Source organism: Colias philodice, chromosome 17 (assembly GCF_061535455.1).
Source record: "Colias philodice isolate Cphi_HAF_F1 chromosome 17, ilColPhil1 Martin Lab GWU primary, whole genome shotgun sequence".
In the NCBI taxonomy this organism is placed as follows: domain Eukaryota; kingdom Metazoa; phylum Arthropoda; class Insecta; order Lepidoptera; family Pieridae; genus Colias; species Colias philodice.
This window is the reverse complement of record NC_143102.1, coordinates 9,203,080-9,229,859: the sequence shown is the minus strand read 5'-3', so window position 1 is coordinate 9,229,859 and position 26,780 is coordinate 9,203,080. Positions and strand designations below refer to the sequence as shown.

The 26,780-nt window shown below is 32.9% G+C and overlaps 3 protein-coding genes across 5 annotated transcripts in view; 2 read left to right on the top strand and 1 right to left on the bottom strand.

Moving 5' to 3' along the window:
• The window catches only part of garz (Sec7 domain-containing protein garz), a 437,193-nt gene extending 417,438 nt beyond the window's left edge, over nt 1–19,755 (top strand). The window contains exon 31 of the transcript XR_016316887.1: nt 19,738–19,755. The gene's annotated coding sequence lies outside the window, so the exon portion shown is untranslated. The remainder of the gene's footprint in view (nt 1–19,737) is intronic.
• The window catches only part of LOC149481264 (rho-related GTP-binding protein RhoN-like), a 118,545-nt gene that overhangs the window by 26,017 nt on the left and 65,748 nt on the right, over nt 1–26,780 (bottom strand). For all 3 annotated transcript variants that reach the window (XM_089705651.1, XM_089705649.1, XM_089705650.1), the window contains exon 2: nt 9,915–10,053. In XM_089705651.1, the coding sequence (XP_089561777.1) occupies nt 9,915–10,049 (135 nt within the window). In that variant the 5' untranslated portion in view covers nt 10,050–10,053. The remainder of the gene's footprint in view (nt 1–9,914; nt 10,054–26,780) is intronic.
• Nucleotides 23,963–25,465, top strand: LOC149481266 (uncharacterized). Its single transcript, XM_089705930.1, has one exon. The coding sequence runs from the start codon at nt 24,347–24,349 to the stop codon at nt 25,301–25,303; it is 957 nt and encodes a 318-aa protein (XP_089562056.1). The 5' UTR covers nt 23,963–24,346; the 3' UTR covers nt 25,304–25,465.

The following is a 26,780-nucleotide window of genomic DNA, read 5'->3' as shown; positions in this document are numbered from 1 at the left end:
AAAAAAAACATACACTAAGTAGTTACATGGCAATCGGGTCAGACTCAGCCGTGCTGTCGGGCTTTAACGCCTGAGCAGCGCTGATTTTCAGTCTGCCCGTATGTTTTTATTTCCGAGGCTCACTATACATGTAAATACAAATACCAACCAAAAAAAACATTCTTACAGTTCTAAAAAGATAATAAAAATAACAATATAATATAATATAAATAACAGATATTGATATAGTTAGATATAACGATTATATTAAATAAAATAAACAGGTATCTATGTACATAATTCGTTACTTAAATACTAAGAACATATAAATACATACATAGAAGGATACAATCTATTATACATTCGCAATCCACAATTTGCTCAATGCTTTATTGGGGTGTCCAGCTCGATATTTGTTTATTCAAAAGTATCACTTTGTATTTGTGCTTGAACGATATATATGACATATTAAGTTTCAAGGGTGGAGGAAGGTCATTCCAAATCTTCGAGGCAGAGTACTTGAAACCACCCTTAAAACCCGACGTGTGGTGCTTCGGTATTACCAATGCATTGCTACTACATTAGGTAGGTAAGCGATGTATCAAGTAGCTAGGACCCTAATTTTATATAGAACCAAAATATATATTGGATATTTATAAGAGCTCATGAAAAAACTTTTTACGTAAATCTCACACAAAATGCTTATAGTCACGCATACAATAATATTTGAAAGCAGGATTTTCTTAACCATTTATATAGTATTTTATATAAATATGATATACCTAGTACTTAGATAATGTAATATGTTATGTCATATAGCCCTCATAAAAAGCCGGAGTCTCTGAAATGGAAACTTTTCTTATGGTTATGATATTCATCATCATAAATAGGTTATGTTTATGAATTACTAGCTGCTCCGCGCGGTTTCACCCCCGTGGTTCCACTCCTGTTGGTCGTAGCGTGATGATAGACTATAGCCTTCCTCGGTAAATGAGCTATCTAACGCTGAAAGAATTTTTCAAAAATAGGACCAGTAGTTCCCGAGATTAGCGCGTTCAAACAAACAAACAAACTCTTCAGCTTTATAATATTAGTATAGATAATACCATTCCATTAAATTCGTCACCTTTAGATGCTTATTTATACTTAATATAATAAAGATGAAGCGTTTGTTTGTTTGAACGCGCTAATCTCAGAAACTACTGGTCCGATTTGAAAAATTCTTTCGGTGTTAGATAGCCCATTTATCGAGGAAGGCTATAGGCTATATATCATCACACTAAGACCAACAGGAGCGGAGCAATGCGGGTGAAACCGCGGGACACAGCTAGTTAACTAACTATATCAAACTAGATAAACACCAAGGCATTATCTTTGTACTAAATAATGAGTTTTACCTGATTGACAGTTTATTAAAACCCTCAGCGTGATAAATACGAATTAATACCTTAGCGCGTTTGCGATTTAGATTTAATCAGCTTTCCTTTACTTACCATGTGTTTTCGATTCAGGATGTCGAGTTCGAGAATAAAAACTTGAAGTTATTGATACGATTTGTTTGTTACCATTTAACGCAAAAATTATTTTACGAATGGACAGCTTCCGAGCTGCTAATCTTAATTGAGTGTGCATTTATATGTAACTATGGTGTGTAATTAATTAATCGACAGGGACACAAATCGATATTTTAACAGACTCTTTTATTTTGTACTAGCCAGCGTTTGTTACTTGCTTGATTCGGCATTTATAAAATTAAAACTAAGCGTAGAGGTTTCTTGTATATTAACTAACGCGAACACATTAGATACATTTATAAATTCAATGGACTTGCTAAGTGACGATTAATTAAATATAATTAATATACAATCGAGTTACATTCGAGAAAATGTAGTAATGCCCAGATTTTATACAAAATCACAAAATCGAAGGTAAACAGTCTCCTACTAAATTGGACAGGTGCTGTACAATCTCCAAACTAAATGAAGAGCTTGTGAAACGCTTATTTAGTTTAGTTTGTTAATAATGTTTTAGTTTTTAACCAACTCTAAAGGAGGTTAGCAAAATGATGTGAAATATTCCTGGAACTGAAAATTATTATTTATGTGATATTAAAGTTCTTGTAGAGGAGCTTTCAAACAATAATTTAAATATAATTTAAATTTCTATATAATTCAACCAACCTAGATTATTTTGCTGTAGGTACAACTTATACATAGCCTATTATCTTTTAAAACTCGGCTGCTACAGCTGATATAAACTACGTAAATGAAAAAAATATAAAATTCAGACCATCTAGGTGCCATTCAAATCCTTATTAGTTTAGTTAATTTTGGTGTGTTTATGACAAAAATTGTTTATCTTCAAAATAAATATAATATAATTTATTACGTATTTGAGTACGAGAATAAAATAAGACAAAGAGAAACCAGTAACAAAATGAAGCCAACTAAAACTTGTACTCATACAATATGTAATTGTAAATGTACGCCAACTTCACGAGACTAACTTTGAAGTTTAAACTTTAATTTCTTTGTTAAAATTGAAAGACTCGAGCCAGTTTTCACTCACTTTTAGTTTTAGTTTGACAATTCGTGAAATACTTTGTTTCGAGAAGAAATTCGAATATGCGTTGACATGTTTGAATTTAGTTATGCGGGAATCATGTCATTATAAAGTTTTTGTGTATATATTGTCGAATTTAGTATAGAATATTTTCGGGCGTATTTAGTTAGTATGAAGAGATTTTTATCGTATAACGTTACATTTACCTAGCGTTAGAGATAATGACAATGCCGTTTTTATAATGATAAAAAGACGTGTGGCACTCGGGGACTGCCGCGGTAAAGCTATTGCATGCTATGCCTTCAAGCCACACCTCCGCCCGTCGGAGTGGGGAGCGTGAGGTTTTTCGTTACTAAATTTCTGGATTCGGTCCCCGCGCTCAAGGCCCGCGATAGAAGCTATGCAATAGCTTAAAAATAATAGAAAAGGTAACACGAGGAGCCCATACGATATGAAGGCTTTTCGTATAGATTATTTGATGTTGGATAAACATATTATTTAAGTACAATTTTTTATCATATTCAAATGATTTTTTTAATTCATAGATACCACTCTAAGCCCCATTATTAAAATAAGTTTGTACAACGTCTTGTGTCAATATTTCATCATTATGTGTCATTATTTCCAGCCAGTGTTCCAAATTTGACTTAAAAAAAAGCATCATAGATAAAAAATAAAGGTCATTCCCGCCAACATTTAGAAACGTGGAACGGTGAAATAGTTTCCAAAGCGATCCAATTTGTTCGATTGCAGTTTGTCTGTACTTCTATTACTGTGCTATATTTTTATTCGTCACTCAAACTCAATGTGCTCCATTCAAACGCCAAGAGCATATTTTTATTGAAGCGTAATATAACCACGGGCGAATAAATTTTTTAGTGGCTCAGTCAAATTTTAGAGTTAAAAATGTTCAGTTTTTTCTTCTATTTTTTTCAAATTCTTGTTATTTTTTGGCCAGAATATTATTTATATAACTCAATTTTGGTTTTAAATTAAGAAACACGTTCAATATATGGCACCGTTACTTTTTAGAACATAAAAGTTTATTAATGACAATCAATATGATCATACTTATTTACAATGTTTCCTAAGGGTGCACTCACACACATCAGTCACCGTCACGGCACGTCACCGGACAGGATTAAAAAAAAATATGTATCAATAGTTCTAGTATGACTCTGTTCCCACACGACAGTCGCCGGCACGAAATCTATCAGTGACGTCCCCGGTCAGGCACGTCAAATAATCTTTCCATACATGTATCATACTTTTATCCCCACTCACCCGGTGCCGTCACGTCTCAGTTCAGTCAGCGTCGTGCTACCGTCAATTGCTACATGTTCTCTAGCGTGACACACGTCTAATCACTCACTAACCTGATGTATGTGTTCAATGATTCAGTCAAACCGGCGACGTGACTGACGGACAACATGACGGTGACTGGTGTTTGTGGATACGTACACAAACCGTCACCGATCAGTCATCGGTGACTTGACGGTGACTGATGTGTGTGAGTGCACCCTAAGACATTATTTACAGTAAACGCGAAATCGACTTTTCATTCGAAATTCACTAAGTGCAAACAAGAGACAATGTTGGTAAAAAACATCGCAAGAGCCTCGATTGTGAACATTGAATACGGGTTTATCCGACCTTTGGGGATCGTATAATTAAGGAATCCACCCAAACATTAAAGCTATTCTATGTGCCGTTAAATTGTATTTCAACTCGTAACTGGCATAGATTATTGATTATTTTGTTGATTGTTGTCTGAGAAACTGTCCTGTTTTAGTATTAACTAGGTAACCGCCCGCGGCTTCGCCCGCTTTGTCTAAAACCTAATAAATTATATACTAAAACCTTCCTCTTGAATCACTCTATCTATTAAAAAAAAAAGACGGGTTGCACTCCGGGAGTGCCGGCAAAAGTGAAAACTTGATTATTAACGTTGAGCATGTTTGATATCCATCCGTCTTACGCTTTTTCGATCTGTCACGTATCCTGACGCGAGTTTAAGATTTTATACCCATTACAGAAAAAGTGCTCAACGCCGCTAAAGAAGTTTTCACTTCAAAAACCGCATCAAAATCCGTTGCGTAGTTTTAAAGATTTAATTTTTAAGCATACAAGGGACATAGGGAAATAGGGACAGGGAAAGCGACTTTGTTTTATACTATGTAGTGATAGTACAAATGAGAGAGAAAACCTGTTAACAATAGAAATGCTGAATGTGATTGAATTAAATTGTTTGGTACTAATGTAACAATATGTAAATGGTCACAGAGATAATCATACTCAAAGTCAAAAATCTTTTATTCATTGGTTTTACATGCCCATATAAACAACATTTTGGGTTGACTGGTAGAGATCGCTACTTAGCGAAAAGGCCGCCTTTTACTTATTTTAACTCATTCATTCAATATTTTTTATGTTTTACCCATGTTTTACTACAGTAACTAATCTGTGGTAAAATGTGAGTAATGGGCTAAATAATAAATAATTCTATTAAAATTACTGTTTCTATGCTTGTAGCTACATAATAAAACAATGCTGATCCTAAAATCCACTGGGGACAAATAGGAGCTATTTCCTAGGACGAACGTTTTAAAAAAGCAACAAACACCACGAGTGAGTTATAGTGACGCATGCATACCGCACCTCTAATTTCTGAATCGATTGATGTATAGTTCCCGCGGAATGGTGGCGTGAACTGTCACTGTTAATTTTAAGGCGGACCGAAAAATTGGCGCCAATTTGTAGTTCTTTTTTAAATTGAAAGGAAGTTTCTTTGGACGAAAGTTTTAAAATAGATTTCGTTTTATTGTTTGTACGTAGAGTTATAAACTTAGAATGTATATAATATACAATTTATGATATGAAATAAATAATTTGAAGGTAAGGTAAACACAATTAAACCTACCTATTATGATTCGATCACGATTCTTATTATAGATAACAATGCCACTTTTTTTTAGTCTCCATTTTTGAATAATAATTACTAGCCGCTTGCACCGTGTTAGCCCGGATTCACACGGGTTTTTAAATATAATGCGGCAGGCATGTTCATTCGGAATAATTGTTATACATATTGTATGAAATAATATTTAAAATCAAAGTTTCGTTAAGTAGGTACGTTTAATACGTATTATAATATACGTAATTTGGTAAGTTTATACCGAATAGTAATGATATCGAAAACTGTTGCCTGAAACGTTCCTCGACATGACCTATCAAACACAAAAATAAATTTTCAATTCGAACTTGCAATTCCTGAGCTACCTCGTTCAAACTCAGCTTTATTATATTTGTACAGTTTTGTGTGCCAAGCCTCAGGCTTGATCAAGCAATGATCGTGTGGTTGGAGCATTACTGTCACGTGTTCATGTAAACAGCAAACGTGTCGTGAGATTAGTGTAGGGGATTACTGTAACTGTATGTTTGCGTACATAAATATTATTTTATTCGTTACCAGTGTGAGTGTATGTGAAATGATTATCATGCAATTGTATTTATGTACACGATTTCCACAATCACAAGCAACGCCCTGTAAAAATTAGGCGAACAATGTTTTAAAATTCTGAATATATTTAAAAAAAATGTGTGCGTGTACCTACTAGTGTACACACGTAAGAAGTGAAACTTCATTATGACCTTATTTAAAAAAAATACTATATGCATAATGCAACTTTACAGAAATACCTACGTCGAATCACGCGTGGTATTGATAAGAAAAAGATGACGCGTAACGAAAAAATGTTACACTAGCATTATAACTTTTCTTTTTCATTTATTTATAGTCTTAATCTAGGTACTTCAAAACTGTCCATATTAAAAACATACTTTATTCCCAAGTGGTACCGTAAAAATAATTTAAAAAGGTTTATTAAGAGCACGGTCTATTTATCATTTCATAATAACGGTTATTAGACTGAAATGTAGCGTGGCCAAAATTTTATAACACGAAAAAGTATTTCAATTTACTCAGACCCCAGATGGCGGGGCTTTACGTCACGATATTTTGTTGCTAAATTGAGTATCATTTGCGAAAGATTCTTTGATTAATTCTACACTAATGACATCTTAATTTATAATATTTCAATATTTCACGACGATTTTCACACACGACACGATCTGATCCCTTTCGCTTGTGTGGAAACAAGATGGCTGATAAACATACATATATTTTAAATAAATACTTAGGTATATAGATAATTACCACCCCGACACAGAGCAAACATCACACATTATTTGCCCTGGGTGGGAATCGAGCCCAAGACCTCTGGCTTGAAAGGCAGTCACTACCAACTAAGCCAACCGCTCAGTCAAATATATGTTTTGGTTTTACGAAATGTTATACAGTTCCTGTTATATAAAACGGTTTTTTCAGATGATTTTTTTTACATACCAAAATTCAAATATCGGTATGCAAATAAATTTTTCCCAACTGATAGAGTTTTAAAATAAAAAAAATAAATAAAAAAGCCTATGTAACCAATGTATGTTACGAGATCGTCGTGTAGATTTTGAGTTAAATCGTAACAAACAAACAAATATAATTTATATTTATAAATTTATGAATATAATCAAATCTTCTTCAGAATATAAGCTGAATTAATATGACACAAATTATGTAAAATCAAAAATAACACACCTACTTTAACACAAAAATACATACATATATGTAATTACTAGTGGTCCGCCCCGGCTTCGCCCGTGGTACATATTTAGTATCCTATATATGTCCTTCTCCTGGCTCTAAACTACCTCCCTGCCAATTTTCAGCTAAATCAGTTCAGCCGTTCTTGAGTTATAAGTGGAGTAACTAACACGACTTTCTTTTTTAAATATAGATTCAAACAAGAGATTCGTCTGTAAAACGTGTGAAATAAAATGTAAATTGTCACGTTTAGCTCAATGCGAATGAAAAAACATGGCGGCGCTAAGACAGCGGTCAGAGTTGAAAGGACTAACGAGGGTGGCTGTTGAAATGATAGACTAAGAGCTGGTGTACTATTTACATATTGAAAATTAGTTCTCTTCTTTGTACTTATAACGACAAGATAGATTTATGCTACCAAGAGCTCAATGAAGATTTGTAGATTAAAGTTGCAGAGCGATTTATAGATTAGAAATTAAATCAACTTATCCAGTACTGCCACAAGTGTTTGATTGGTCTGCGTTTTCGTTGCAGCGGTTAGCGCCTGTGAGTTTATTATATTTATTTGTTTCGTAAAATTTAATAGTGCATTTACAGATATTGTTATATTCTTTAAAATTCACCTTCAAACTCACAACCTACATGGCCTAATTTTGTTTTGTTTAAAAATAATTTATTGGTTAAAATTTTTAACTAATGTGCAGTTAATCAATACAGCTATTTTAATTTTAATGATTCAAAAGTTTCCCTTATTTTTTCATAAAAATAAAACTCATTGTTACTCCTTTTTTTAATAAGCTAAGCTAAGTCTATGTCGGCAACGTCTGAAATTATTGAAGGGAGACGTCACAAAAACACGTTTCAACATGTCTCGCGAACCTTGAATGAGAAATAACGAGTGGTGCTTAGCTTTTGAAGCTTTCAAATGTCTTGTTTGCTGTAAGATTTCAGAACGTTTATGTATATTTCATTGAGAATGTAACAATATTTACATCAGTTCAGAGAAAAAGGGAAAAAAGGTTAAATTTCAAAAGAAAGTTAAAGTTCATTAATCTTAAGATGTGTTATTGATTAATATTTGAGTTAATGGGAAAATGCGAATAAAATATTAAATTAAATAATCCTATATTTTCTTTGACTCTTCCAAACACGAATAATATTTGGAAAATATCCAGTACCTATAAAAAAATTATCAGGTACCTAATTCATAATCAAAATACTGGACTAATCTGTAGGGTTTTGCTAAGCTGGTTTTACACACGTGAAACATGAAGCGAATGTCAATTATTTTCTATCTACTCCCTACGTTTTTATATCAATGCTTTTAGAACGTGCAATAAAGTTATTTTCATTCATTTAATTTAAATAATTCATTCAGTTAATTCGAAGAGTATGCTTTCATTTCAAAGTGGTGATTAAATGACAAACAATGTTAGATACGCATGTAGGTACGCTACGTATGTACTATGAATGCAATATCATAATATCTTTCCTTCGTTATTTTATATTAGTTGTGCCCCGCGGTTTTACCTGCATTGCTCCGCTTCTGTTGGTCTTAGCGTCATGATATATAGCCTGTAGCCTTCCTCGATAAATGGGCTATCTAACACCGAAAGAATTTTTCAAATCGGACCAGTACTTCCTGAGATTAGCGCGTTCAAACATACAAACTGTTTAGCTTTATAATATTAAAGTATAGATACAAGGGTGTTTCGTATCTACGAAGAGAAAATTTGCCTTGTTTCCAAAATAGCCGCAAAATTAAAAGCCTATAAGTCACTTGCAAAGTTGTCCTCAACATAAAAAGCTAAATTTAAACGAAACCCTAGTAATCCCTTACTCCGACAAACCCCTGAAATGTCGATAGCAAAGTAATGACTTTGTTTACTCTAGATCCTAAAATAACATCCTGCTTACACCCACGCTTGTAAATATTTGTAAAAACGCGTGTAACCTGTATTCACTGACAACTTCCTGCCATACCAAGACGTGTTAAAGCAGTATTATTTCCAGTGTGGGAAAGTGACAGCGCTATACAGATCGTCTAGCGCCATCACGTTCCCACTCTGGAAGTAATACTGCTATAAGACATCATGGTAATCGTTTACTTTTATACTGTTTAGAGGAAATGTAGTCGCGCGTATTTTAGTTTGAATTGGGTTACTCTTGGGGGCTAGATAAATATATTATAGTGATTTGTATTAACTTAGTGTAGCAGAGGGTGTGAGTTTGAACAACTGAATATTGTATGATAAATATGATGTTTTCTTTGTGTTGAGATACTTACAGATTATATGGGCATATTGTTTGTTTTGCTCTATTATGGTCATAATGATTTCTCTTTATTTATCTAAGGATCTTTGGTGATCCAATTAAGCTAACCTCTGTTTCTTTGAACTTACCACGATGAAATAAACTTACATTGGAAAAGTTTACATAACTTCATACAAAAGCTTATAATAATACCTACGTTACTAAAACTTTCTCGATACGTATATCGCTCTAAATACGTATAAGAAGACCATACAAAATAATTTAAATAATATATTATCAAACATCATAATATATAGGTAATAGCTGCGCCATGATAGCCTTTCTCGATAAATGATCTATCTAACAGTGAAATAATTTTTAGAATCAGACCCTTGGTTCCTGAGATTAGCGCGTTCAAACAAAAATACTTTACTTTTTAATATCACTATAATTTATCGCTTACCTCAACAAAGTTATCAGTAACAAAACGCTGTACGAGCGACGTTTTGCCACACTGTGTGTCTCCCACGAGCACTACTTTGATATCTTCTTCTGTAGGTGTGCCTGCGCTGCCTTCTGTTTTCTTGCCGGGCCACATTGTTCTGTTGACAATAATATAAATTAAATAAGTAGATAAGTATACATTTTTAATTAGAAAGTTAAGTTAATATAAGGCTATAAGTTAGAGATAACCTGCAAAGTTAAAGCTACACTCGGGTGCAAAAAATCGCACACCCATTTTAATTCGAACGAAAATCTAATATTTCTAATATTTTCTAATATTTTATAATATATATTATAAAGGCGAAAGTTTGTAAGGATGTATGGATGTATGGATGTATGGATGTTTGTTACTCTTTCACGTAAAAACTACTGAACCGATTACAATGAAATTTAGCACACATATAGAGGGTAACTTGGATTAACACATAGGATAGTTTTTATCCTGGAAATCCCACGGGAACGGGAACTATGCGGGTTTAGTATTTTTAAAAGTATTTACAAAATATGACCCTAATTAAATATTGCTAACAAGTTTTTAATAGTTTTAAAACGATATGCCAGAGTCAGAGGAAATGAGAAATTGATAAATATCGAGCAATAACATATTGATACTCGGTAAAAATTAAAACAGAATTACCTAAATATAAAAACCGATGGGCGTGTAATCTTTTTTACATAAAATAGACATGAATTCAAAGAACCAAGATCCTGAATCCATCTGTAGGTATATTCTACGGTTCTAGAAATACTTAAACCTAATCCCTAATACATAGTAAAGACGTAATACCCGACCGATTTCCAGACATTTCATCCCTTGAAGTTTTCCACTTGAAACTTTTATTAATTCTTATAACCTTCAGAATTTATCGTGGGGTGACCGTAATTTCGTTACAGTTCGACGCGTTATTGGACTGAGTTTGTGCCTTATTTACTAGTTCGATTAATTATTGATAGTATGAAAAAGGTGTATGTTGATACCTATACTAGTGAATTTTATATTGTAAGCTGAATTGTGAATAAATGGTAAATGTTTATACAAACGCAAGTTTTTGTTGCATGAACAAAATATGAAAGAAGAGACAAATACTTAAAAATATTTGAAGCATACGTCATATTAAAAAACATAGTTTGTGTTAATTTCTAACTTCAGTAAAATGCGTTTAATTTCAAGGGTTTTTTTGCTAGACTTTTAAGTTTTAAGCACAGATAGTAATAAATAATAATAATACTATACAAATTTTGACTAATAAATTTTGCTAAAATTTTACCAATTTTCATTATAGTAATTAAACGAATTATACACCTATGTGCTTGTACCTAAATAATTAAAGACATTTATTTTGCTATATCACAACTAAAATAAACCAACTTTATCGTCCCATATAATCATAAAGCACAGATACCGTACAAGGTTATAAAAATTATTCCAGTCATCGCAACTCGACTAAAATTTACGGCGGTCGTTTTTATGTCTTCTACTTTAACTGCTTTCAGGTCATTTAGCAGACAGACACGTGGGCATAGTTATGTCTTAATCGGTCATCAAATGGTGTATTATGTGCCCTCTACAGTCTACACAATGGGCAGCGTTGGCCCAACAAATGATGGTCGATGTTTGCCGACATTACGATTATGAATAAACATTTACAAAGACAGCCGACCATAGACATATATACACTATCGTGATTGCCTCTACTCGCCCAACGCTACCCATTGCGTAGAAGGCCCTTTATAGTATTTTATTAGTGATAAAATATTTCGTAATAATCAAGTGATTGGTAATTAAAGAGGATGTGTAGCTGGATTATTTATTTGGCATATTGAATGAATATGAATTGAAGAGAAGATGTTTCTCCAGCCACTCGACTGTGTTAGTCTTCGGTTAATTATGTCGTAAATTTCTTTACCCACTGTTGTGTGACTTAGGAGATAAATAGTTACGTCTAGAATTATTAAATATTATCATAACTTGAATTATTTATTAAAATCATTTTAGATGGATCGATGGACCTCATAGTATGTAATACTAGCCGCGCCGCGCGGTTCCGCGTGGCTCCCCTCCTGTTGGTCTTAGCTTGATGATATATAGTCTCTAGCCTTCCTCGATAAATAGGCTATCTAACACCGAATTTTTCAAATTGCACGAGTAGTTCCTGAGATTAGCGCGTTCAAACAAAAAAACTCTTCAGCTTTATAATATTAGTATAGATTAATATGTCAATAACCGCACGTTGCGACAAGCAGATTATCATCATTATATTATTATTTGTATATTAACACATTTAAACTGAAACACAGAAGGGTGTCAAAGATAAAGAAACAAAAGACAATCTAAATGCTTTGAACCAGATCAAATCAGTTCTAGAGTATTCTAAGCACTAAATCGGTGATGAATAAATCTTGAGAAGGGTCTGTATTTGCATAAGATTATACTCGGTTGGTATAAGCTGGGTTCTGTGTGTGTATCTGGGATAGTATTTAGTATTTATTAGGAGATTTTTTCAGTTCTGGCATGGTATATGACTAGGAATGGAGAGGCAATTAAAAAGTTTGTAAATTAAAACATCACTTTTGACAGAGGAAGTTGCATGGTCAGCTAGTATATTATACAAAATTTCTAAGTTCTTATGCTAATTTTTTACCTGAATAATATATTGTGTATTTTAGTAATTAAAACTTTAAACCTACATGAAAAAATAAGGACAATTATGCGAAAACTCAAATGATCGAAATAATAAATTATCAATAGAATTAACTACGTGCCTTATTTATTTTTCTCTCCAATTCGGTCCCTGAGCTCCTGTTTATAAAACATTATTTAGATGATTTATGCGATATAGGAAGCTAATTAGATATTACAACAACAAATATGCATTGATTGAAATAAACAATAATGTTTCAGATCGAAATGTAAATAACAATTAATTGAAGCATATAGTTCTACATTTTCAAAATCAAACTCAAAAATTATTTTATAGACGTATACAAGCGCTTTTGAATTGTCAAAATACGGATAAAATAATAATAATTTACCAATGGTTCGGAAAGCCGTTTCTTCAAAGAAAAGCCGGGAGTTCTTTTTAAATCATAGGTACCTATCAATATAATCATTTTATGTTTTTAACATTTAAAATAAATATAGAATTCCTCTGTATTACGATTTCATTGAAATATTCAAGTCAGAACTTTATTTATTTCTCTGCGATTTTTGGAAAATCGCCTGGAACATATATTTATAACTTTGGCTCTGAGAGTGTTTCTATAATCTGTTAAGACAATAAGCCCTTCCTTGTACAGTAAGGGCACAAAACAAATATGTAGTAAGAATGAAGAATTATATTGTTTTATTTGAAAATATCGAGAAACCTTATGATATTGTTTATATAATTATGTTCTTACTTAATTCGTTTCAGAGCTAATTTGGTAAAAATAACAAAAATCTGTCGTCTATATATACAATTATTATAATACAAGAGGTCCGCCCCGGCTTCGCCCGTGGTACATATTTCGCAACAAAAGGTAGCCTATGTCCTTTCTCGGGTATCAAAATATCTCCATACCAAATTTCCTGCAAATTGGTTCAGTAGTTTAGGCGTGATTGAGTAACAGACAGACAGACAGAGTTACTTTCGCATTTATAATATTAGTATTGGTCCGGGAGCCAGCAGCAGATTTTATGACCAAGTTCCTCTCAAGCGGTAATTAGTAAAATGCATCAAAGTATAGTATTATGAAGCTTCGTGAACGTCAGCTGGAGCTCGGTTGGGGGGAAGAGCGGTTGTAGCCTCCCGTATCAGCTGACGGTTTTTCCACCAAGATACAGCCAGCTGACATATATATTTATCCACAGTTACATATAAGCTATCATCAGGTAAATTTTTGTTTGAGAGGAAATAACGGAAAATAAATTTTTCTTTAAATTTAACTTTCATGTTCGAGACACCAGCTGACGTATAATACACCATGTTGTAACCAGCTGACTATTTTTTTTCGTTGAGATATTGGGTTAGCTACAATTTGACAAATTTTTAGCTGAGAGGAAATGAATGAATGAATGTATTTTTTTTCCTATGTGCGTGGGAGGCTACAACCGCTCACCCCCCCAACCGAGCGCCAGCTGACGTTCACGAGGCTTTATAATACTATACTCTCATGCGTCTGACGAATTATCTCTTGAGAGGAAATAGTTAACCAAATTTGCACCTGGCTCCCTAACCATATGGATATAATTATTAAAGAGAATCATGCAGTCTGATTATTACGGATATTAATCTTTTCAGAAATAACAGGTTAATACTATAAAATAATGTAAATACAAAATGAGCCATACCGTTAAAATTATTGTGTTTTGTTTCATTGATATTCAACGGAAGGTTCTTCGATAATGTTGATAACCTTTTTTCGCTTCAAAGTTAAAACATTATTGTTATTTGTTAATGAGGGTTCGCTCAATATGCAAAACAATCCAATGTTTGCAGATTGTACTTAAACTTTGTAAAAATGTTCATTTTTCGTTTTTGTTATGCGCTTACCAACACATTTTGCGATTCATTTTTACTACATATATTATAGATAGATGTTTACTGAATAAAATCAAAAGTTAAGTCACGACAATAATGGATTGGAAAATTCCCACAATAATACCATATGAATAAATTGGCGGCAAACCGTGAAGAATTCCCGCGCTTTTTGCATACCACAGACAGCGATAAATCTGGGCTAAGGAAGCTTTCTATTCAGCCGTATTTAAGCCGTAGTCAAACTGTATGTAAATTTCGTTACAAAATCAAGAACAATAGAAAACCGACTTGGATTTATGGTACATTAAATTGCATATCTATGATTTGCAAGCGGTGCTCGTAGCTAAGACATCGTTAGTTTTGCGGTCCAACTAAGAGATGCGCTTCAAATTAAGCCATAATCAAACTTGGGGCTACACAAACCACGGCTGCAATATTAGTTTTGGTAAGGGACTATCTACATCTACTCCGCAGAGTATACGAATACTTTTTTTTATTTTATTGCGTAAAATAGAATTGTATGAATTAATTGACAATATTTAATGTACTCACACTCTGCCATGTAGATAAATCGTGTTAAATATTCAAAATAAAATGACACATGTAGAAGTGTACCCAAAGTGTACCACTAAATGTATGCATGTACTCATTAGTGTCATTTATATAATACATAGTCCTCTAACCGCGGTTGAATACACCATAATGAATAGAACCCGTTCAACTGAAACTAGTCGCTGACTCAGTAAGTGCATTAGCGCGCTGAAATCACGTAATAAGTGTGTAAATACTAGTTAGCTTCTCTTCAACCTCATTATAATAGCTTAGTCTCATTTCTGGCATTTTGCCTAGTTTGCTTTTTACATTGAATATTATCTAGCTACGTATTAGGAGTGTGAATTTTTCATAATAATATAGGTATATTTTTCGACTTTTTTATTACAATTTCAATTTTTGTTATTACAAATATCTTGTTTGTTGTTCGATCTGCATTCTGATCTTTCTATGTATGGCGTGTAATTAGATGATTTTTTTAATAAAATATAAAAAAAATATAGTCTATGTGTTTCAGAAAGAAGTAAATATACTTAAAAGATAACGCTTCGACGTAGATTTATTAGATACTACTTACCAATAAGTATGATATCTATGACGCATAATAATTAACGTCAAATATATTCATGCGTACGGATGTAGTGAATCCCCAAGTTGCACAGAACTTGTAGCTACTAAGTTAAACTTCATGAACACGTTACCTAATCTGTGCTTAAACTTACTGCTCCAACTTAGTAATGATAAGAATGTAAATTTTCTTTCAGCGATAATATTCAATTAAAATTCATAGCCTTTGAAGTATATTCGGGTATTTAAATATTTTTGTTTATATTAGTTTGCATAAGTATAATAAGTGAAGGATAAGTTTGTTTAGACATAACTATTTTCAACACGCAGCTTCACTTGCTAAGTACATACATAAAGTACCTTTATGTTAATCCAGACTTTTATCTATCTTTATGATAAACTTCATCTAAGTAAGTCTAATTTTTAGTTTTTAATGAAGAAATGATAAACAATAATCGATTTCCATAAATTCAGCTACATAAGATCTAAATGAATTAATTCAGCGTCTCACGTATAAGAGCGCCCTGTTTTTGTTACCGTCATAATTTTCATAAGGGTTAATCTCTGTACAAAACTACGTAGGTATAAACTGAGCAATTTCGTTAGTTATAGCAAATAGGTATTTAACATTAATAATAGTGACCAACAATTAGCAATATTTCTGTTATTTTGTTCAAAAAGCACTAAAAATATATCGCGTTTTGAACAAAGAAAGCATCGCAGTCGCGCCAATTCCAATTTCACTTATTTATATAAATTTATCGTTTGTCCGAGCGTTTCATTAAGCGAAATTTATTACCCGTTTGTTGGGAATAATCTGTTTAACTTGAGAATTTCTTGCAACCCTTCTAATTCCGGAGGCTTTTATCCAAAAACTTTTAATTCGCGATCGCTGTCAAAATTGCAAAAATAAATTACGCAACAGTTCAATGGATTTGTCTAAAGTAATTAATCTCTTTGTATTTGGAGAATTAATTTGATTTAGGGCCGATTTTTCAATGCCCAGATAAACAGCTAGATAGACTTTATTCTTCAGTTAACAAAATATTCAATTTTTCAATAGACGAATAGGACTTATCTATCGAATAACTACGTTATTTGAGGAATAAATCTATTTGCCGCTCCAACGGCCAGATAGCGCGCTATTCGACTGTTAGGCGTTTGAGTTGACAACTGACGCGTCAAATTTGAGATATTTTCGTATGTCATAACATAGAGCGTAGAATTATTAACAATTAAACCTCTTTCTATATAATTATAATCAATTAAAATCATATTGAAATTGATGTTTTTGATAGTACTGATGACCATGCCATTGAAAATTTGCCGAACGCTGCCTTTAAGTATGTCGTTTCCATCGTAAAATATATAAATTGAAACACAAATTTAACCAAACTCTTTACTCGAATCAAAACAACAATCAACAATCATAGAAGACAAGTGCACTCCTGACGTGAGTCATAATGACGGTTGTTGACAAATTGCAAGAGTTGACTCTATCCCGCTCTAACCTGAATAATTTAATATGTTTGTTTCGCCACTCCGAGAGCAGAGCTGCCAATATGGAAATATTTGGTCAGATAGTTATTCATCAAATAAATCACGATTGAAAAATTGGCGAGCCGTAATGAGTTAGATAAATAATTGAATAAATCTATTCGAGGGGTACTTATTAGACTGTTTATCTCGCGATTGAAAAATCGGCCCTTAAATAGTATTAAGGGTTTGGACGATGCTCATTTATTTTCATTATCGATATTTCGTGCTTTTGAAGTTTATGTTGAATGGTTTTCTAATTTCATCTTGTCGTCGCAAATTGTGTTCTAATTCTATCAAATTAGTGTATTATACAGAGAGAATATTTTCTAATTAGTATAACACGCTTTATGACCGCCTCCTTGGTACAGTGGTTGTCGCGTAAGCGTAGAACCGAGGGGTCCTGGGTTCGATTCCCGGTGGAGACGAAGAAAAAAAAATGTCTCGGTCTGGTAGGACACAGAAGGCTGATCACCTACTTGTCCCTAAAGATAATCGATCAGTGAAACAGATGTAGGTATGCATAATGCATCTGCCCCTTACCCCACTACGGGGACACGGGATTTCACATAGAAATCTAAATAACAATGGGATTTCACTTTTTAACACGTTTTAAATAGATATTCGTTTTATTTGTCTTACATTAATAAAATCAACAAATAAAAATATATATGACCTATGTACAGTCACGAGCATAAATATATCACTAGAGGGAAATAAGCAAAAATATTTGTCACAATAACGAGTTCAATAATATCTGTCTGCCCGTACGCAGCCAAAATATCTGACATTAGTATAGGCAGCATAATAAAGTGGCATCAAAATTATGTGATCAAAATGTACCATCTATAGTCTGTCCACTATTAATAATTTCCTTTTGACAGCTCGACGGGTGATACCAGAAGTGATGTCTAAAAGATTATCGATTGTGATTGTTTTCTGTATCGGATATATTTTACAGAGTATTTCTATCGATTATTATAATCTATCGAACCATCATTCATTCAATCATTGAATAATTATGTGTAGACATCACTAAGTGGGCGGGGCCTGTCCATGAAGTACAATATTATTTGTATGACATTTTAACCTAAACAATACAATCCTTCATAGGCGTGAAGCTGTCAAAAAGCAAATAATATAATGGACAGAGTATACTAATTACTATCTTTTCTATTTCTAATTCCCACATCTTCAGAATGTGATTTTTAACTTGCAACTAACCGCGAGTCGAGCCAACTTTGTGTTTGCGATTGAAGTTTGAACAGCAGATGTTCAACAGTTTCAGATTAGAACTTGCACAATTATTTCTTAGACCAAGTCAATGGAAAGCTAACTGGAACAAAACTCTCCTTATTTAAGGATGCTTTCGAGGTTTATTTTAATAACTAGATAGTTTAGTCGAAATATTGTTTAACAAGCTAAGTTTTGGAATGGAGTTTAGATTAAAACCTCTCAAATGCATCTTGTTTATCATAAAAATGCGTTGTTGATCAAAAGCACTAATTGATTGGTGAATTGCTGACGTTTATGGATTTCTGTCGTCTACTTGTTACAGATACCTTAATATAATTTTATAAAATAATACAAGAATCTCATAAAATGTAAACGTTTCAGAAAAATTGTAAATCAAAAACGATATTCAAATTTCACAATTCTGCGGTAAGCAAAATTATGGTCTGAATCACGTGCGTCAGTTCATTACACTTGGCGAAAAATCTCTGGATAAAGGGTAATTTTATGTATGTAAATCTTAAAAAAATAGTCCCTAAACAAATGAAATGCCTGAAAATTAGCCTCACGATAATACTCAATACATTAACAATATAAACGGCAGACAATTAAAACTTTACCCGACCAATTTAATAAGACCCCAGTAGTTTATGTTTTGTTTAGCTCCATCGTCAAATATTACGGTTATGTCTCAGCGAATTTTGCGAACGAGCTCTCGTGAAAATTTGTTCACTTTAAATAAAAAATAAATCTTGTTTTGGATCAAAATTGCTACTTCTTTCATTACATTTTTTCGTTTCATTCATTTAGTAGAGGAATAAAAACCTAGGTTCCTACTACGTTATCGACTTTTAGTATAGGGAAAAAACCTAGGCTAGTACCTACTATTGACTAGTTCGTTAGGCTAATGGTAAAGATACTGAGGGGTCACCGATTTTCGAAATTTCTAGAACTGTGCAAATAGGGCTCGTGCTTTGGAATCTGTAAAAAATTAGTGTGATGGAATGGGAAGTACATTTGTGTTTGCGCATACGTTATGATGTCTTACGTTAAATGTCTCGGTCAAAATCAGCACTGAATTGAAGAATCAAGGAAATTACAAAAATACTTAATAATTTATGTTCACTAAATGAAATTTGTGATATTTTTACACGCTTTTTATTAGAATCTCTATTCACATGATAGGGCTTTATTTACCTACATGACTTTCGAACAATAGATTTTGTTACTTAGATTTGTTATACAAACAAGCAAACTCACACATTTCCTAGATAAAGGTTTATTACATTTTTTATCGTAAACTATAATATTTTTAGAAAAAATATCAGTGCAATATTTATTACGATATTGATTAAAAAACATGTACAGAGCTAGCGCGCACGAGCAACTTTGTCTCCGTAACTATTTTGTCTCTCCCACCTATGGGCTAGTATGAAAGTGCGCGCACGTAGCGACGCAACTCCCCATACAAATTGATGGGAGAGACAAAATAGTTGCGGAGACAAAGTTGCTCGTGTGCGCTAGCTCTTACTACAGAGCGGATTATCCATCTATGAAATGTAAGCTTAGGTACCCCGCAGTGAGCAAGTAAATTTAAATTTCTTTTTAACTATTTCGCAAACAGTTTATTTGTTATTTTCTCATTTCTACTGAAAGTTATCTCGCTTCTCGACAGGTGGTGAATTTTTGTTGTAATATATAACTCTCGAGTCTCCGACAGTGGATTAAAAGTAGGGATGTAACGATACCGATACAGATACCGATATATCGGCCGATATATCGGCAAGCCGATATATCGGTATCGCCGATAATAAATCAACCGATACCGATATTTTTTTATTAAATTCTTTCTTTTCTTTTATGTTTTTGCATTGTATTCATTCATATTGTTTTATTTCTGTTTCTGTAATAGTGTTAAGGAAGAGCGGAAGCTCCTGACACAAGCATTTTATTTGCTTACTAGGAGTGTTCCAATCACAAATTTGTTTATGTAAAGGAAAGAAATAAATAATTTTGAATTTTTTTATTTTTTAACGTGATAACGTTTTTAAAATCGTTTTAGTCGGGTGACATGTTCATAAACTTGTGTCACACCAAAACCTCACGAGCGCGATCGCAGGTATAACGAGAGAGAGACGGACCGATCTCCCGTTTCATCTCGAGTACCTTAATCGCCAGATTTAATAATTATTTTTTAGCTTTTTACTTGACTAAAAGTACGTTATCAGATTATACTTGACTATAGGGACGCAAAAGGACTATAACTGCTTTATGATATGCTTTCATATAACGATTCCAATGGAAATCCTTACCTTATTTGCAGTTACTCGCCCTTAACGCTTTTTTAGTTAAGTAATTTTATTTAGGAAAAATTCTAATAACACTTTTTTGCTTAGCTACAAAGCAGCTAACCCTCATTTTTAGGGTTCCGTAGCCAAAATGGCAAAAACGGAACCCTTATAGTTTCGTCATGTCCGTCTGTCCGTCTGTCCGTCTGTCCGTCTGTCACAGCCGATTTACTCGGAAACTATAAGTACTACAGTGATGAAATTTGATGGGAATATGTGTTGTATGAACCGCTACAAAAATATGACACTAAATAGTAAAAAAAAGAATTGGGGGTGGGGCCCCCCATACATGTAACTGAGGGATGAAATTTTTTTTTTCGATGTACATACCCGTGTGGGGTATCAATGGAAAGGTCTTTTAAAATGATATAAAGTTTTCTAAAAAACATTTTTCTTAAAGTGAACGGTTTTTGAGATATCAGCTCTCAAAGTCGTAAAAAGTATGTCCCCCCCCTCTATTTTTATAACTACGGGGTATAAAATTCTAAAAAAAATAGAGGTGATGCATGCTAATTAACTCTTTCAACGATTTTTGGTTTGATCAAAGTATCTCTTATAGTTTTTGAGATAGGTTGATTTAACTGTAATTTATTATATTTGCTGCTACGGAACCCTTTGTGCGCGAGCCCGACTCGCACTTGGCCGGTTTTTTTTTATCTAAAAGGCAGTTATCCGATTCTGGTGATGCATCAGTTTTGAGGATGAGAGTGATGATGAAATAATGTCGCTCCCAAGCAGAGTACCGATTGTTTTTGATTTTCTTTTACAAGACGTATTGTTTCTGATCAGGTTTACTAAGTTTTAAACAATCTAGCAGCTAAATTACGGAAAATATAACAAGTCAAAGTTACGAAAATTTGGTAGGTAATGGTTACGACAGTGCGAACTTTCAATCGTACTTCTCTGTTTAGACTCTGATTTGTCTCTGTAACCAAGAAAGAGAAGAAAGACAGTCTGTACTATTTAATTTTTAAAACTATTTATTAATTATGTAATTTACCCCTTGGGTGGAATTAGTAATCGACTGTCAAGCAATGTACTAGAGATGGTGATACAAAAATTGTTAGGAGTACACTACCTTTGACCCGCTGACGGGGAGTCCATTTTGCAACTATTGCTATTTTTTCTTATCTTTATATGTATTAGATTATTAAGATTTGTATTTTTTACATTGTAGCAAATAAAAAGTTTTCTACCTCCTGCTATTTTCCACATATTCTGGTATATTATATTTTCTGAATGTGGATGAAAGAGTCTTCTAATCATTTGATAAGCGGTTCTACATTATTTATTAAGAGCATCCCACATGTAAGAGCTTGAGGCCCTATTGAAACCAGGGTGTATTTTTTCAAAAACCTTGTGCACAAGTCTTAATTTTTTTTTCAGGAAACGATTTATGTTTACATTGTTTGTGGTTCTATATGTACTCACATATCCGTGACTCGTATGATGGCTTCGCAGAAGAATATTTATAAAATAACGTTAAAATTGCAATTCCAAATGAATATACGGTTCCAAAAAAGAAAAGCGAGAAGATTTATCTCAATCTTAACCCCTGAATGAAATAAACGTGAACATGACAAGAAAAAAAATGTTAATTTTATCGAAAACTTAAAAGAGTCATTTAGTAAAAGAGTTTAAAATACTTGTTACTCACAATAAGACGCTAAAACCATTAATTTAGATAGTGTTTAAATCCTTAATACTTAAACCTAAAAGCTTTTGATCCTTTTCCTTTCCATTGGTTGACCTAGAGGATGTAATTCCCGAGAGCAAAGCCTCAGACAGCAGCAAATTTTTAACATTAGTAAGATTAAAATTTAGTACAACTATATAGAATCATAGTACAAAAGCATCCAAAAGCCCTTAAACGCTGATTATAAAGTTTTTGAAATTTCAATTAAAACGAAAGTCATATAAGCTTAAAAGTAGTTATAGTAGCTTAACGACGTTTTAGGTAAGCATTTTATTACTTAATAAAAAAAAATCACAAAATGAAAATAAAAATACTAAATTACTTAGCTAAAAAGTCGCTATGGTATGTGAACGGCCGTCTTTTCCAGTAAATAGTTAAAATTTTCAAATTATATGCTGAACTAAACGAGAAAAAGTGAATTTAAAAATAAATTATAACAGGATAGGATAAAATATTAAGATGTATTTCATAATTATATGTCTGTATAATGTATAATATAATTAAATGTCGATCGATGTATCTCACAATAATTATTGTAAGTGTCATAATTTTTAAGAAATAACGATTTCCGTGTTTTTTGCCATTTACTCGAAACTCACTTCCTTTCTAGTTAAAGGACGGCAGAATAGTAAACTTTTATTAGGTTACTGATTGTATGTGTATTACTTAAAGTTTAACTGACTTCGTAAAATAATAATACTAAAATAAATGGTTTTGTTGTTTTTTGATTTGGCATTTTTATTTAAAAGAATACGATTAACAGTTGTCTCTGTTAAATGTTGGTAACTTTTTATGCATAATTCACTATTTATTTTTCTACCAAGCCATCGATATCGGTATCGGTATCGGTATCGCCGATACATTACTACAAATATCGGTATCGGTATCGTATCGGCAAAATCATGTATCGTTACATCCCTAATTAAAAGGTAACACTGGTAAATTAAGGAGGGCACTTGAAATGTATAACCTATTTTATTTAGCCGTGTAATGATGAAAATATTTGATGACGACGATCGTAGTGTTAAAACGTTGTTTTATTTTTGTGAAACCTTGTTCGTTGTTGTTCGTGAAAACACTTTGGTGTAGGTACCTGATATGTATTGCGCATTGATGATTTTGATTTTAAAAAATGACTAGAAAGCTTTAAAATAAAAGCTAAAGCTAAGCTACAATTTACTTCAAAGACACACCGATGAAATAATGGTCTACTCTATTCTCTACATATACTATCTAGATTGAAACGAGCCATTGCTCTGCGCCTATTTTTAGATCCAAGATTTTGCATAGACCGCTAAATAGATTGTTATATCTAGTTTATACAATTGATATAAATAATCAACGATTAAAAATTTTAACGTTTTATTGCATTATACACTTCTTACTTTTCTTTATATTTCGTATTAAACGCGTGTTTTGTACTCTTTTATTATCAGATTATCAAGTCAGTCGTCAGTATCGGCCTGGACTTGTTTTCAATCGCACGTGTTTTAAATATATCGCTCTTTTAGTTCGGAATATTAACGTTATTGTGCAAAGTAATACATTAATAATTATAGAAAATATGTCGTGACTGTGAAGTGATCGTTATGTGAACAATCAACTGAGATTTGATCCACATGAGCTTGTGATACGTATGCATCTATACGTTTGATATATTTTTCTTGGAAGTGATCTCGATATCGTGTTTCAAGTATCATTATACAGGTTTCTGTTATCTACTTGTACAGTAAATTGTTATGTTCGTATTAAATATATTCAGAATGAACTACACACTCATCCATAGAGTACAATAAATAAATTTATTACTAAATACTTTGTGACATAAAGTGCAATTATTTAAAAACATTGGCTACTAATACGTCAAACCAAAAAAAAACACAGGTCAATGACGTTCAACCTGTAAAAATAATTTTATAAATACAAATAAAAACAAACAATGGATTTAAAAGAAACTAAGTTTAAAGAGGAAGTTAACAACTTCGTAATGAATCTACAGAAACTCCTGCCGAAAAAGAAGGATATAATAATTTTACAAACAGACAGAACGGATTTGACAAAGTTGAGTGACATCCACGCGGAGGCCAAAAGCGTATTCCCCAAGTGTTTTATCGGGGCTAAGCTCGTTATAATGAAAGAAATAATGGACAAAGCGAAACTAGTGCAAAACTATACCTTCGGCAAACCGAAGGATTCATACAAATGCTATTCACACTTTATTCATAAGGAAATGCAGTCAAAGAATATCGATGACGGTCTCGTGATCGATTTAGCGGGTTCAGCCACTGCGACGTACCGAGAGGCGCTAGAAGACAATCTAGAAATCAGGATGACGACGAAAATAAAGAATTTAATTTCGTCAGAAGTGGAAGCGGTCCTCGAGAACACCGGCGACAGATCGGTCAGTTCCTTCTCGATGAATATGAAAGACGTGGATCCAAAGACAGTTAGTTTAATCACCCAATGGACTTATAAAGTGAAGCCAGAATTCAGTGTTGGCATGGAGCTGCGAGTTAAGCCTCTATCCACGGTTCTATCCACTATATCCGTTAGCTCGAGGTACGAGAGACCGACCTATGCGTTATCCTCGACAGTTAGCAATATGGGATTTCAGCTGTGCCTGTTCAAGCAATTTGCGAGCGACCTGCGTATGGCGACAATATTGAACGAGAACAAGGCCGGTACAGTGATGAGCGTGGCGCTCCATAAAAGTTACGAGAACAGCTCGGAACTAAAAATATTCGTTGATACGCAGCGGTGTGGTGGGTTTACCATCGAAAAGGATGTAATGTTCAGTGAGGCTAGCGAGACGCGAGTGGTGAGGTTGATGGCCAGCACCATGTTAGACCGACAGAGACGAGTAAGGTTCGGCTTCGGCTTTCAGCTCGATTTCTAATAACCCAGCGCGGAATGGAAAATTATTCGTACCGTTTGGTAGCGTTTTTTTAGTATTATTTGTTTGTATATAAGTATACATAGGTTTTAGTAACTCTTTTGATTCATTACTGTTTAAAAGTGATACAAATTATTGATTATAAATATATTTGTTAACAGTGTATTTTGTTGTTTCTTTATCATTTTTGTGCGTTATGATTTTACAGTAGAAAGTTCTGTTGTGTTTTGTGTCCTTAAATGGATTGAAACTTTCAACATAGTTTCTATAAACCCTTTTCTTTCAAAAGTAATAATGATGCACCTATTAGTATTGATCACTGAGAAAACAAGTATAGAAATGTAAGAGCCATTTAATAGTGCACTTTCATTGAAGTAAAATTGTTTCTTAACAAAGAATTTCTATTAGTAGTAACTAGAAACATTCGCAACTCTATCAATCCCACTGACCTTAATACAAGCGAACACCAAGTATGAAATATAAAAATACGAGGATAATTTAAAAACTCCATTCAAACTTTAGACAAAAGCTAACAAGTTTCTGAGGATTTGTAATGAAAAACGAGAAATATGTAGGATATATTTCAAATAAAGTTTCTTCCATTTGTGGTTCGGATAATATAACTCGGAGCTCGTTATCTTGCTGGAAATAAACGAATTGTCCTTGTTATGGAACTTTTAGTTTAGTAAATAGTCATATTTCTGGATTAAGATATAAGCTATTGAATATAGTTGGACTTTTCTTATTATACGAAGCGTTTAATAGAGATACAACTTAATATCAACAGACTTCAAATACAAGGTTTTTAATTTGGTATCTACCTATGTTATAATATTATTGGAATGACATTATATTCATTTTTCATTTTAGTTTATTAGAGCCTTATTAGAGCCTTATGAGCTTTCTAATTATTGTCGAGCCAATTTAATAGGCAACATTTGACGTCTATCAATGTTATCTTCATAGGGTGGTAACCTGCTTAAAAACATCGATTAAAGTGAATCAATCGATACGGACTTGAAACATTTGTCAATCGAACTTGAAACACATGTCAATAATTTATTATGATTTTTATTCCCAAGTAATCTATGCATTCGATTCTAGATGTCAGATTTCGATTTTTAGAGTAACGTCTCTGGTATTTAAAAAGAAAAAAGGTTTATTGACACAAAATTGTAGCAACGTCAGTTCTTTTAAATCAGAAATTGTTTATTATGTTTAGAATGGTTTATCAGTAAAATCAAATCCTAAAATTACTTGTATCGGTCATTATTATTATAAATATGTAATCGTAATTGAAAAAAGTAAAGCAAATGTGCAGTTCTAACAAAACGAAATATCATTTTATTCTATGTCGTCGTTACTAGGTTACGTTGTTGAATTTTGTTGAACTGTCAAATGTTGCCTATTAAAATGGCTCTACTATAATATCTTTTACTGATATAAAATATTTTATGTGTGTGCGTTTGAATGGTCATCC

Bases quoted from the DNA above. Each gene is read 5' to 3' on its own strand.
- LOC149481266 (XM_089705930.1), top strand. From the start codon at position 24,347: ATGGATTTAAAAGAAACTAAGTTTAAAGAGGAAGTTAACAACTTCGTA.